Genomic DNA, 15486 nt, shown 5'->3' with positions numbered 1-15486 from the left:
AATTTAAACGATGTTTTTAACTATTTCGTAACAAGTCAATACGTTGATTAGCAGTATCGGTTCTGTGAATAATTAAATGAAATCAGTATAAATGGCACTATCGCAACTATAGAAACACCCACAACTAATGTGTATTTAATTCAAAATATCACCTATATAGTTTCACGTTCTACGTTTTACACAGTGTATTCTGTGCTTTTTCGCTTTCGGTTACTTTCAATATATACCGATCTGATTTTTTCGCGGCAGGTCTTTTTCGTTTTGAGATTGCAAAAAGCTTTATCCTGCCTAGTTTGGGTAGTGGCTACGGTTAGGATAGCTCAGATCAATCTTCAGCATAAAAGAACAGCAACGATCAATCTTCGCAGACTGCAGCAAAATGGTACAGCCCAAGTGGTGCTTGTTTAAACCCAGACAACCAAAACGTACTTATAACGAAATAACCTGGAGGCGTTGTATGTGCAAAATTTCACTTATAATATGTCGCGAAAATGTCTTCTACGTGCAAAAGTGGAGGCGATATACGTTCATATATTATGTGATGAATAATAGCAAAAAATGCGAGTGTATCAATGTTGTCATTTCTGAGAAAACTACCAGAGATGTACGTGCTGTCTTAATTGATGTTTCTCAATAGAAAATACGCTTTGTTTATCAGTGATAAGATGAATCAGCCAACGGATGATTTCAAACGAGTAGTCGTACACTGCGTAACTAAATGCTTTCCACTGCTCATCACATCATCCGAAGCAGCTCAGTTTTGATTTGAGAAGCTACATTCTTCATTTTTTCTTTTCATTTATTTATTTAACATCTAAACAGATCACACTGAATCAACAATTTCACGCCACAATACTCGGTTCGTTACTGCATCTCTCCATCCTCGGTTCTGCCCCACGCTCGCCAAATTGATGCGCTCTTGATCCACCCTGCTAGCTCGCTGCCCTTCACGCCTTCTTGAGTATCCTTCCAGCTTTGGCCACCTTCTGGGTACTGGGTTCGCCGTAGAGTTGGGCGAGCTCGTTGTTCATCCTCCGCCGCCACACACCGTTTTCCTGCACACCGCCAAAGATCGTTCTAAGCACCCGACGTTCGAATACTCCAAGTGCTTGCAGGTTCTCCTCGAGCATCGTCCACGTTTGATGGCCGTAGAGGACTACTGGCGTTTTGAGCGTTTTGTACATGGTACATTAGATGCGTGTGTGAATCTCTTTTGACCGCAGCTACTCGTGAAGGCCATAGTAGGCCCGACTTCCACTGATGATGTGCCTCCGTGTTTCACGGCTAACGTTATTGGCAGTCGTCAACAAAGACCCAAGGTAGACGAACTCGTCGACCACCTTGAACGTATCCCCGTCTATCGTAACACTGCTACCTAGGCGAGCCCTGTCGCGCTCGGCCCCACCAGCTAGCATGTACTTTGTCTTGGTCGCATTTACCACCAGTCCAACTTTTGCTGCCTCGAGTTTCAGGCAGGTGTACAGGTCTGCAACCTTTTCGAATGTTCGGTCGACATTGTCCATATCATCCGCGAAGCAAACAAATTGACTGGATCTTGCGAAAATCGTACCCGGGCTCTCCGCATAACACCTCCTACCGCGATATTGAACAACAGGCACGAAATTTAATCACCTTGTCGTAGTTCTCGGCGGGGTTCAAACGAACTGGAATGTTCGTCTTAAATCTTCAAACAATTTTGCACACCTTCCATCGTTGCTCTTATTAGTCTTGTGAGCTTCCCGGGAAAGCTGTTATTGTCCATTATTTTCCATAGCTTTACGCAGTCGATGCTATCGTATGCTACCTTGAAGTCGACGATCAGCGGATCAGGTGATGCGTTGGAACCTGGTATTCACGACATTTTTGGGGAATCTGGCTTATAGTGAAGATCTGGTCCGTTGTCGATCGGCCGTCAACGAACTCTGCTTGATAACTTCCCACGAACTCGCTTACTACAGGTAACAGATGACGGACGATAATCTGGAATAATACTTTGTAGGCCGCATTAAGAATGGTGATCGCTCAAAAGTTCTCACAATCTAACTTGTTGCCTTACTTGTAGATGGGACATATTACCCCTTCTTTCCACTCCTCTGGTAGCTGTTCTATTTCCCAGATTGTGCCTATCAGCCGGTGCAGACAAATGACCAGCCTCTCTGGGCCCATCTTTATGAGTTCAGCTCCGATACCATCCTTACCAGCAGCTTTATTGTTCTTGAGCTGGTAAATGGCATCCTTAACCTCCCTCAAAGTGGAGGCTGGTTGGTTTCCATCCTCCGCAGTAGCGACGAATGCATTTCCTCCGTTGTCCTGACCTTCATTGCCTGTGCTCTCAGCGCCATTCAGTTGTTCGTCGAAATGCTGCTCACGCGCGTCTGTCAAAATGCTCCCATCCTTATCCCTGCACATCTCGGCTCGCGGCACGAAGCCGTTGCGGGATGCGTTGAGCTTCTGATACATTTTGCGTGTTTCTTGAGACCGGCACATCTGTTCCATCTCCTCGCACTCCATCTCCTCCAGGCGGCGTTTTTCTCCCGAAAGAGGCGGGTCTGCTGTTGCCGTTTCCGTCTATAACGCTCCACGTTCTGCCGGGTCCCTTGCTGCAGTATGACCGCCCGCGCTGCATTCTTCTCCTCCATAATCTGCCTACATTCCTCGTCAAAACAATCGTTCCGTCGACTCCGTCCCACATATCCGACGTTGCTCTCAGCTGCATTGTTGATGGCTGCGTTCACTGCTCTCCAGCAGTCCTCAAGAGGGGCTCCATCCAACTCACCCTCTTCCGGTGTGCAGCCTCGAGGTGCTGCGCGTATGCCACTTTGACATCCGGTTGCTTGAGCCACTCTAGGTCATACCGGGGCGGCCGTCGGTACCGTACGTTGTTAACGACGGATTAGTCGTAAGCAGCTGTCGTAGTCGCGTTCGAGCTACGCGTGAAAAGTGTCTTTATCATCATCAGTGCTTCCGGAGTAAGGGCTGTGCACGTTTATGATGTTGAAGTTGAAGAACCGGCCTTTGAGCCTCAACTTGCACATTCTCTCATTGATCGGTCACTACCCTATCACGCGCCTCTGTATATCACCCACCACTATAAAAGTTGTTCCCAGCTCGTGTGTGTTTCCGCATCTCTAGTAGATGATAAGGTTACCTCTAAACGTTCGCACCATTGATCCCTTCCTACGATGCCGAATCCGCTGTCCATCAGCACATCGAGTATGCGTGTGCTCCCGATGAAGTTGAGAGATGTACAGTTCCACGTACCGAGCTTCCAATCGCTAGTCTCTTGACCTCGCTGTGGTCTTCACCGATAGTTCCGGTTCGTATTCTCTCGTTGATTATTCGTTGCTCAATTTTTTTTTGCGGCTGGCTTGCAGAGCCTGACACCAACCCCCTAGATTTCCGGGAGACCATTCCCCCTAAATGTAAGGGCCCTCCTAACACTCCTAAGCCCTCCATAGTGCACAGTTTAGCTTAGAGTCCTTCTAGGCACTCAGCCGCTCCTAACATGGAGTACAGACGCTTCAGGTTTGCAGAAGCAAAAGTAAACCCCCCCTTCCCTGTCAGCATATAACCAAAGTTATTCGATCTAACCTTAGGGAAAATCGGGTAACCAATCCGTACCCCGGCCAGTACTACGAAGAATGAGAGATATGAGTTGCTGGGCAGGAGGCTAAGGACCACGCAAAGGGGTCTATTTTATTACTGCAGTACACGATGTACCAATAGTACGTCATGCCCAGCATTTACCGTGCCCGCTGGAAATGGGTTGCCTGATAAGTTAGCTCGCAATGGAGCATCACATGACTATATTAGCTCTGAATCAGCTATTTCAATTTCGAAGTTCAATATGAAGCTTCAGAAATTGCTCGGTGGCAACTCAGCATAAGTAAAATTGTAAAAGATTGGAGTCGTGTCATCAAATATAATTGTACATTGCTGAGCCATCTACAGCAGTTTCGCAGTGCCCTTTTTAGAACACTGTTTGAACCCATTGTGTATTCCAACTCATGCTCTCATTTTGCTCATGCGATTTTTCCTCATCCAGATATTCCAACTCTATTTCCTCTCATATTTCCCTTTCCTATCCTTTTCCATCGTGTACAGGTGATGAAATAAGCTCAAAGATGTTGGTGGCACAAATACTCCAATTGGTAGAGAATGTACCTCTAGAGCAGGTCTTCTGATACATGATACCTAATGTATATATTCTTGGACAAGACGAAATCAATCAGCCGTAGGCCGTCCTCGTTTGTCAACTAAAATTACCATTGCCAAAATCAAAGCATCCCTCTATGGTGAATAAGAACATCTTCCAATCAATTTTCCTAATCACTTCACTACAAAAGCACTCTGACCATCAAGAGATGATCGGAAATTGCATGCTCTCGACAAATATTTGAACTTGGCCACATACTGTATACACCATCCTTCGACAACATCTTGCAATTTCAAGAAACTGGATAGAGCCCTCAATGTCAACATCTTGATTTCAAAACCATCCCACCAAACGCCAAAGTACCGACACATCAATGAGCGCGTCGAAAGAGGAAATATAACTTTGTTAACAGTTTCATCTTGTTCACCACTTCACCGGCAATGAACGACAAATAACCCGTTCAACAGAGCCTCATTCTCGCTTTCTTGCTGCTGTTGGCGCCCAACCCAGAAGGGGAATTGATATGTTTGCTGTGATAATAAAATGCTGGGGAATTTATTTATAATGCTGCTTCCGTTCCTGGACGGTTGTTGATACACATTGCCGATGACTTGAAACACGACAAACTTCATATACGGGCCCACCGGCTCATCAGCAGCGCACAATCGGCGAGAGAGAGAGGAAGAAAACGCGCGCGCGAAAATGATAACGATGGTGATGAAATCATAAAATAATTGCCATAAATAATAATCCTTTCAAAGCTGCTTCCTTTTCACTCGAACGGAGAGGGGAAATACGATAGCAATATACAGTGAGAGGCAAAATAAAGTGCCCACCTTACCAGTTTTCGAATTTCTCTCATTGATTTGGTTCAAATTAAAGTTAACACACCTAAATCTTTTGTGATATTTTATTTTTGATGTTCTTTTAAAGTTGCACTTACGAAATTTTGATTAAAAAAAGAATTTTACTTAAAGAAAAAGAAAATCAATTTGTATTGAAAAAAAAGTAGTGACAAAAATAAGTGCCCACTTCCTTCTTGGCCCCAGAAAAGATGATTTAAGAAAAATAAAAAGCAATTTAATAGTTAATGTGTCCTCCTTTGGCCTTAAGGACTTGCTGGAGGCTCTTCGGCATGCTTTTCACCAGGTTTTGTAGGTGTTGTGGATCTAGTTCTTCCCAGGCGCGCTCCAAGGCTTCAAAATAATTATTTTTGTTGGTAACACCAGTTTTTTCAACCCTAGCATCGAGAATCGCCCACAAATTCTCGATGGGGTTGAGGTCTGGGCTTTGTGGAGGCCATTCCAGCGGTTTAATCCGACAAGACCGGAAGAAAGACTTGGTCTTCTTTCCAGTATGCTTCGGGTCGTTGTTCTAGAGAAATATGAATTTCTCTTCAAGGCCCGTCTGGATCAGCGAAACCTCCAGATTTTCCAGCAAGATGTTAATGTAGGAATCTGCCGTCATTATTCCGTCGATTTTCACGACGCTTCCTACTCCACTCCATGAAAAACACCCCCAGACCATCACATTTCATCACATCACACTTCCATGCGTCACCGTTCCTTGGATGTGGCGCTCCTGAAGCTCGAGCTGTCTAACCGAGAGCGGCGGGCTCGTGTGTGATGCAGAGCACCACATCCAAGGAACGGTGAAGCATGGAGGAGGAAATGTGATGGTCTGGGGGTGTTTTTCATGGAGTGGAGTAGAAAACCTCGTGAAAATCGACGGAATAATGATGGCAGATTCCTACATTAACATCTTGCTGGAAAATCTGGAGGTTTCGCTGATCCAGACGGGCCTTGAAGAGAAATTCATATTTCTCTAGAACAACGACCCGAAGCATACTGGAAAGAAGACCAAGTCTTTTTTCCGGTCTTGTCGGATTAAACCGCTGGAATGGCCTCCACAAAGCCCAGACCTCAACCCCATCGAGAATTTGTGGGCGATTCTCGATGCCAGGGTTGAAAAAACTGGTGTTACCAACAAAAATAATTATTTTGAAGCCTTGGAGCGCGCCTGGGAAGAACTAGATCCACAACACCTACAAAACCTGGTGAAAAGCATGCCGAAGAGCCTCCAGCAAGTCCTTAAGGCCAAAGGAGGACACATTAACTATTAAATTGCTTTTTATTTTTCTTAAATCATCTTTTCTGGGGCCAAGAAGGAAGTGGGCACTTATTTTTGTCACTACTTTTTTTTCAATACAAATTGATTTTCTTTTTCTTTAAGTAAAATTCTTTTTTTTATCAAAATTTCGTAAGTGCAACTTTAAAAGAACATCAAAAATAAAATATCACAAAAGATTTAGGTGTGTTAACTTTAATTTGAACCAAATCAATGAGAGAAATTCGAAAACTGGTAAGGTGGGCACTTTATTTTGCCTCTCACTGTACAGACAACGGACCGAACAAGCGAAGCGATGAAATCCGGGCTGCGGAAGCAAAGGCAAAGGCGTGCTCAGACAATGCTGGAGGGGCTTGGTAGACCTTTAACTATCTAGAACAATTTACGTCAAGTGTTAAAAGCAGTTCTGAGATTTCGTTTTTATAAACCACTGAATAGCCATATTTCCCAAATGGTCCATCTAAGCCCATCGCAATGAGTTAAACTCGGGAATCATCTCTGTCAACAGCATCGTTGTCGAAGTTTGTGGTTTTACATTGTATGCTGTACTGGTGTAGCCATCAGAAGGCCGGCTCCAAAGGCACATTCCCCACCAGTTGAGTTTCTTCAAGTAGAACTTCCGCATATCTTGAAAACAGTATAGCTATTTCACATCATATCACTTCGTTTCTTCCAAACGATACTCTTTCTCTTGTTTCACTGTTTCCGCTTCATTTTGAACAGTTTCTAGTTTTTAAGCGTCCAAATTGTAGTCCACGCTGCGTCCTACTTCTCCAAAACCTCCTAGAACTCTTCGTCAAATTAGCATTTCAACTCCGCTCGACTGACATGTTGATGTCTGTTTTGTTTTGTTTTGTTTTGTTGAAAGGCTGATTGACCCCATTCGAGTTTCTCCCAATAATACCCATGTCATCCGTGAAGCAAACAAATTGTCCGGATCTCGTGAAAATCATGCCTTGGCTGTTAAGTCCGGCTCTCCGCATGACACCTTCAAGCGCAATATTGACCAGCAGGCACGGAAGTTCATAGCCCTGTCGTAGTCCCCGCCGAGACTCGAACAAACTGGAGTGTTCGCCTAAGATCTCCACGCAGTTTTGCACACCGTCCGTCGTTGCTCTAATCAATCTTGTGAGCTTCCCGGGAAAGCTGTCCTCGTCCATGATCTTCCACGATCAATACTTTCGTATGCCGCCTTAAAATCGATAAACAGATGAAGCGTAGGGACCTGGTAATCACGGCATTTCTGGAGGATTTGCCGCACGGAAAAGATCTGGTCCGTTGTCGAGCGGCCGACGATGAAACGTACTTAATAACTTCCCACGAACTCGTTTACTATAGGTGATAGACGGCGTAGGTGTTCATCGTAGTGCTGCTTCCACCTTTCGATCACCTCGCGTCCGTCCGTCCGGATGCTTCCATCCTTATCCCGGAACATTTCAGCTCGCAACACGAAGCCTTTGCGGGATGTAATGAGCTTCTAATAGAACTTCCCCGTTTCTTGAGAACGGTACAGCAACTCCATCTCTTGGCATTCCACCTCTTCCAGGCGGCGCTTTTTGTCCCGGAGAAGAGGGGCTTGCTGTTTGCTGTTTTCGCTTCAATCCGTATCGTTCCACGTTTTGCAGCGTACCATGCTGCAGCATTACAGCTCGCGCTGCATTCTTCTCCTCTAAACCCCCAGATCTCGTTGAACCAATCGTTTCTTGAGCTCCGTTGCCGACAAACGATTAACCCGATGACATGAAGTATGCGTTTTATGATTGTCTCGACAAGACCTACGGAGAATGCCCAAAACATGACGTGAAAATTGTTATCGGGGATGCCAATGCTCAGGTTGGAAGAGAGGACTGACAACGGCCTATGATTAGTAAATTTCGTCGCAGCTAGTTGGATGGCCATCAGCAGCATCTACTTTGCCCGCAAAGATCATCAAGTAAGTACTGTCGCCGTTTTGGTAGTAGACGGTTATGTCTTGATTGGTCGGATGGGCTACGCAGCATGAAGAAGCTGGAGTGGCGATCGGGGCATCATCGGAGAAGCTGGAAACAACACGTATTTCAGTGCGAGAACAGCTCAGCGGAGGGGGTGTATACTTGCCGATGAGTTTTGGATGACTTTTTCCTCGGAACTACACACAGGACCGGGAAGGCTGCATGTCGCTGGCAGGATATGCACGACTGTGAAGGGCGAGTCAGAGGCTTCCAAGAAACTGGGGACGGACATGCGTCCCGGCTACAGGAACAAAGATGTGCAAAGAGAATCATTTGACATGGGATGAACTGGAAACTACGAATATTTCAGGCAACGGATAGTTCATGGAAGAGATATACTTACCTGCTGACGAAAGTTGGAAAACCTCCTCTTCAGACCCACACACAGGACCGGGACGGCTGCATGTCTCTGTCGGGAAATGCACGACTGGGATGGGCAAATCATCTGCTTCCAAGTGGCTAGAAACAGCCGTGCTTCCCGATAATCTGAACGTTGAAGTACGATGGAAGCTGATTGATGCTGGAGAACTGGAAACTATAAATATTTCAACGGACGAATTGTTAAATAGAGCGAAGTACTTGCCTTATTCAAATATGGGTGACCTCTTCTGCAAATCACTCACAGGAGCGGGACGGCTGTGGGGCGCTGACAGGAGGGGCTCGACTGTGGTGGGTGAGTGAGAGGCTTCCAAACTACTAAGGGCAAGTGTGCGTCCTGATTCCCACCGCTGTGTCGTGGTCAAACTGTTTCTACCAATTCGGTTGCTGCTTTGAATCCGCTTATAATCGATGGCCTTTCCATAGGTAGACTCTCCACACGATTTTGTTTTGGCGTGTTCGGGACTTTTATAGAACTTCTCAATCGGTTTAATCCTGACCGCGGTGTAGACATTATACATTTTGTCGGTTTGGCGTTTACCTTAGAAGAAAGAAGTCCAACGATTTGTTTTAGCTCTGCGATATTGTACTTGAAACATTTTCTGGATGCCTCGTCATGATCATTTTCGTAAGAATAACGTGATGAGATTTTCCGAAAATGATCGTTAGTAAACAAGTCCAAAATACTTTTTTTTCATAACCACCTGAAAATCTTTGAAAGAATGCACGACTTCCCAGTATACTAGACAGAACTGGTGACGTTTCTGCAGCACCGTAGGCCAACCTGAGAGTAGGTTGTTAATGCACGTTTAGGAGTGTTGAATTAGGTATCTGAGAGAGCCAAAGTAGGGGCAATGTTGTGAAAGAGAAGGTAGGTCAAGAGAGACATCGCTTTCAGGTTGGCTGACGTTCTGTAGCGTTGTTGGTTAACGCGCCGCCATGTCTAGCGGATTGGAGACTCGAAGTCCACCAGAATGATTCCATCATTTTTTCACAATCTTGCATGACAATTTGTCTGAATTGACACTCGTGTCTATGAACTTCAGATTTTCCGAATAAACCCAACAAGCCAACAATTTCGATAAAGAACGAGCAAAGAACTTTCCAAAGGTCAGACTAGACTTCTTCTCGCAAACTTGAGCGTTGAAACCACCTACCGTTGATACCTTCTATGATGATCTTGACGTCTTGGTTCGAACACGTACTCACATTGGAGATGTGCGTTAAATGCGAACTTAGCATCATCAGTACTATCGAAGTGTGTGCCGATCTTTGCCCGTCGGCCTTTACTATATATAAACTGTTTCTAACTCACCTTTTTTGGTGCAGAGCCCTTAAATAGTATGATCTATCTATCTATAAGCTACGTTTGACAATATTCAAGATTTTCAAATAATCAACCCATCCCTATCTCCATGTTATGAATTTTAATATGAAATTTTTTAATAAATTGTATAATGCGTAAGAAATTTCTTTGTCTTGGAAACGAATACCGACGAAATTTCAAAAGCTAGGAGCAGACCAGTCTCTATCTCGAATGCCAATTTTGCAGTAAAAAAACGGCATGTTCTACTGCAACTATTTCTAGCCCTAATGTGGTTGATTAAGGAATTTCCCCATACAGTTAACAGGATGAATGCCAAACTAGCAAATTGGCAGCCTGTAGAAAAAGCTTGTTATTAGCTTCATATTTTTCCACAACATTTTCATAGTAAAGTATATATTAAAACATGATTGCGATGGGCAGTTCTATCAATGAGCAGTGGAGTGAGAGCCGCTGCACCAACCAGGGAGACGAGCTATTACTGGAATCGCAGGCCGCATTAAATGTACAGCTGGTGAATGTGGACATAGTAAGTACTTGTCATAAAACTGGTGCATCAATTATCAACGTGAGGTTCTCTAGTCCTAACCTCAAAGGAAACATGACCAGGCACGTCGATAACGGTTATACTTAAAGCGTTCATCGAGTAATTCGCTATAGAATAACACTTGACGGGCAGAAGGCAGAACGGAATATCTCGAGCTAACCATGAGGTCTTGTTTCAATGGTGAGGTATTCATCGAAGTCCTGAAGTGCGAACAAAATATGCTGTGATATCGCGACCGTATGACGCTTCCATGCCGAGAAAACCCATCTCAGAGAGAGTAGGTCTCCAGTGAGAGCCCACCGGGCTAGGCAAAGATTACAATTCGCACGCACTGCAGCACAAAGGAAAGGACGTGGTGCAGCGTTCAGAGAGGCAAAGTTAGCTCACGAAAAGGGAACCAGGATTTTGAAACTAGCTTATGTAAGAGCGCCAAGTCGAGTCCTTGGGATGCCGTAGGTGGTAATACTATGGTCTTAGTAGCTACTTAGGTAGCATGGTACCGCAAGAGAAACAGCACGAGCTACTACGATCGATAATCGGTCCACTCCTCCCATATCACATCACGAGCCCGTGGCCTCTGGTATCGCATGGTGGAAGTAAACTATTTCCAAAGCAGAGTCAAAGATTCAATTTCAATTTAAATGACAGCTGGCGGGACAGAAATGACGGGAAGCAGACATCAGGCAACGATCAGAATGGGCTAGATCCATCGTTAGCGCACCGGATGTCCATCCATCGGTAAGGCAGAAATGTGCTCGGTATCTGATCGAACAGTAACGACACATCGATTTCGTAGGAGCTTCCAGCGTCGTGAAGTTTTCTGTTAAAGTAGGCTAGGTCCACCATTGAGAACTTTATCAGAGTAACCGTTAAGGCGTACAAGCCTTCATTCATTTCAGTCAGGAACTTTGTTTATGTGAAGCATAATAAGCAGAGATGACCGCATAATTCGTCGTTGCTACTCCGTGATTGCTTAGAGCAATCGAAGTTGCACAGTGGTTCAATAAATGGGGCTTGAGAATAGCTTACCATTCTCAATGTGCACAAATCGAGAGCCCAAAATTTAAAAGTCAATGATGGCGCCGGCCACGTCCTTACGGTCATCAGGGGAAGAGAAGGAATGTCAGTTAGACAACCATTGTTACTAGAGACCGAAGAATTTTCTGCATCGCCAAAGTTGTCAGGAAAGGATATTGGATTATTGGGATGAGATAATTATCTGGGAGTCACCTATGGTTAGTAATACGATCCATTATATATTCACGCCTAATCGGATTCATGATATAATTCGATAATCGCATTGTAAGTCTAACTTGTAAGGAGCAACTTACATACATGATCAAAAGACTAAACACTACTCTCAAGTATTTTGTTTGCGTGAAATCGAAACATAAGTTTAAGGTATTTAAAATCAGACCTTCAAAGTCCATTTCAAGGAGTATACCCCATTAGGCATAAAGACGTTAGGCATAAGGACGTTAGGCATAAAGATGTTAGGCATAATGGACGTTAGGCATAAAGACATTAGGCATAATGGATGTTAGGCATAATATACGTTAGGCATAAAATAACTTGCGCGTGTGTCATTTGAAACTCGTCTTATATCGAAAAATGTTCGGGCTCATTTACAAATTCAATTACGCTGATGGGGGTGGGTATCTGTCCTTAAGCTGTGAGCTGTGACAGCTCATAAAATAGTGCGATGTTCATACAAAAAGCGTTACGAAAGGGTGGATTGGATTGACTTTTTTCGGTGCTATGAAATGTGACCATGAACTGAATGACAGATATGTAGGAAATTTGGTTGTCATTGTTATTGTTATCATTACAAAATCCAGCTCAATCCATTTTTGTAAGTATCAATTTAAATTTGCAATATGCAATCAAAGTGTTATTTGTTTCTAAAGATGTTTATTTTAATGAGTTCATGACATTTTTGTGTTATATTTCTCTTACATAATTGAGTTAATTCTAAAGAAGGGAAATCTTCCATATAAATATTAATACTTATAGTGCAAATGAGTACCTTGAAGACAATAATCGAGAGGCAAGTCAAGAATTTATGTTATGATAGGCGACATTATCTTTAGCAATAATTTTCTGGTAGTATGACAACTATCTTCTTGGCGTTAAATTGCTACTTTGAGTCTGCTCATCAATTAAATGTAGTGAGAACGGTTCTTTTGCTACTTATGCAAACAATTTTCGATAATTTTCAATCAATTTCCTCGAAATTCGTCGAGTTTAAGAAGTAAAATTTGATTAAATATTTATTTTAATTACAAAAGTCAAGTTCAAATTCAACATAGCACAGTATCCAGCATTAAACATGGCGTGCATTTAGGAGCAAAATTATATTCCCAATGTTATTGCATAGAGCTCCTACAACTTATTTGATTGCCCACTGTTACTCATAATCAATCAACAGCAAGTCGAAACAAAAATTTCGGATGGAAATATTTACATTTACAATTCCAAAAACTATTAGAAAAATAAAAATACAAATAACAACATATTTTGGAAGAAGGTAATTTCTCAAACAGTTTTTTCCTCCAACCATTTAATTAACAGTATAAAGAAAAGCCTATGATTCAAAGAAGGCAAAATGTATGATGGAAATATTAAAAGCAATAATGACATTAATGTCTCGAAAGAACAGCTTATTTATAGAAGAAGGGAAATTTTCTGATTAAGACATTAGCAGCACTAACTCCAATAATTTTGTTGACATCAAAACTATAAAGAACAGCCTTCAATTTAAAGAAGGGATAATCTCTGATGAAAAATTTGCCATTATATGTGTAGAACCAAACTCAAAAGATGAGCAACAGATCATGTACAGCGTCGTTCTTATTCTTGGCTTTCTCATTTGTGTACGATATACGATTATGCTTCATGGCCAAGAAAGTGAAGAAAACGAAAAGCTCCTGGATCGACTAGGAACCGAACTAAGATATCTTCAGCATGGCTTTGCTCTATGGTTAGAACTCACGCCACTCACACCGAGGACCTGGGATCAAATCCCATCCCCGAGATAGTCACTTATGACGTGAAAGTCATAGTTACGACTTCCTTTGGAAGAGAAGTAAGTCATTTTGAAAATTATGCCTATCGTCCATTATGCCTAACGTCCATTATGCCAAACATCTATTATGCCAAACGTCCATTATGCCTATCGTATTTATGCCTATCGTAATTATGCCTAACGTCTTTATGCCTAACGTATTTATGCCTAACGTCGTGCACCCCATTTCAAGCCTGACAATCCTGTACCTATCTGGAAACCGTATCTAGGAGTACGTCTTTTTTTCCACAACACATCAACCAAAATAGCTACTTTCTTTATTGTATAATACTGTCACCACATTTACTCCTCTTTCGAATCAGCCTCCTTACATACATCATTGAACAAACAACACGCAGAATAATGTCTCTTGCTCGTTGAGTTTGATGAGGATGACGATGCCACGCGCTGGTGAAGCGTGAAATTAATTAATGATCTGTTTACTGATTTTTCTTTTCCGTTGTTGTTCTCACTCTTTCTCGGTGCTGCTGATGCTGCTTCTACTACTGGCACTACTTGATAATGGTTTTCACTGGATTTGTTTCGCTTGTCGTTCGCGCCATTGGACAACTGCAAACAGCAAAAGACATGAACGACCTCGACCAGGAAGAGATGGGTGACGACACGATGGGCAGTGACATCGATGACCACGCCAGCGAAACCGACTCGAAAAAGGATGGCGCCAGCAGTCGGTCCGGGGACGGGAAGTCTCAAGGGAATAGTTCCAAACCCAGGAGGTAAGCGCTTCACCAGATTTCGGGTGATTGATTTCGGTGGATTTGTATGGACAGCAGGGTGCCCAGATAAAAAGCACCTTGACTTTTCGAAAATCGATTTTTTCTGGGACACCCTAATCCTCTGTTCGGAGCAAAAACAGCTAACGAATTGTCGTCCTTTTTCTTCCAGGGCACGCACTGCATTTACTTACGAACAACTGGTTTCCCTTGAGAACAAATTCAAAACTACCCGATATCTATCGGTTTGCGAGAGACTGAATCTAGCCCTAAGTTTAAGCCTTACTGAGACGCAGGTAAAATTCCACACATACTACACAAAATAACCAATAATCACTTACATTTTCCTCTATGCCTTTTGTACATTTCTCAGGTGAAAATCTGGTTTCAAAATCGTCGCACCAAATGGAAAAAGCAGAACCCGGGAATGGATGTGAACAGCCCGACGGTGCCTCCCCCGAACGGTGGATCCTTTGGTCCCGGGTCATACGCCAGTAGCCTTCTCTATCCACATGCCGTGCCATATCCACCGTACGGGCCCTATTTCCATCCCCTTGGGGGTCACCACCTGGGTCATTCGCACTCGTAAACCGAAGTCAACTGTTGCCATTACTACGATTTGTTTCACCGTTCTAGGTTGAAGGTTTAGTTTCGTTCAAAAAGTGGTCGGGTTGTGCAAATTGTAAAATGTAAATGCTAGAAAAAAGGGATTCTCTTTTTCCCATATTCAGAATCAAAAATTTCAACCTAATTCTATTATCAAGTGCTTCGACGCAATGTACAGAACCGTAACTGCTAAATAGGTTTATCACTAGGAAGAGTAACTTTTAGTCAATTCAATAAGGCTCTGTAAAAATGTAAAAAGAGAAAAACGATATCAGAAAAGAACATTTTCTTCAGTATTTCGGGAATAAACAATTGAAAATCTAAACATGATTTTTTTTTTTGTATATCACAATTTCATGCGAGGGGATTTCAGAGCTGATTGGATTTATTTACGTTTCATGAGAGTTTCATGATGGTAATGAACAGTGTCATCAATAAAAATCCATTGAATGCTTTAAGCGTTCTTTAAAATTCTGATAAAACCATCACAAAATCAAATCGCTTTCTAGATTATGATTCAAAGAATAAGTTTTCACGACGACATGATAAGTTTGTATTT

At 43.0% G+C, this 15486-nt stretch overlaps 1 protein-coding gene across 1 annotated transcript in view; it reads left to right on the top strand.

Annotated features, from left to right (window-relative positions):
• Positions 1-15045, top strand: part of LOC5577891 (homeobox protein slou) — an 81629-nt gene extending 66584 nt beyond the window's left edge. Inside the window, exons 3-5 of the mRNA XM_001663547.2 lie at positions 14168-14324; positions 14494-14617; positions 14695-15045. Coding sequence (XP_001663597.2) covers positions 14168-14324; positions 14494-14617; positions 14695-14910 — 497 coding nt within the window. The 3' untranslated portion in view covers positions 14911-15045. The remainder of the gene's footprint in view (positions 1-14167; positions 14325-14493; positions 14618-14694) is intronic.
• The last annotated feature ends 441 nt before the right edge of the window (positions 15046-15486 follow it).

The sequence above is a fragment of the Aedes aegypti genome, chromosome 1 (genome assembly GCF_002204515.2).
Source record: "Aedes aegypti strain LVP_AGWG chromosome 1, AaegL5.0 Primary Assembly, whole genome shotgun sequence".
NCBI lineage: Eukaryota > Metazoa > Arthropoda > Insecta > Diptera > Culicidae > Aedes > Aedes aegypti.
The sequence above is the reverse complement of the archived record's forward strand: the minus strand, read 5'-3'. Positions and strand labels throughout refer to the sequence as shown.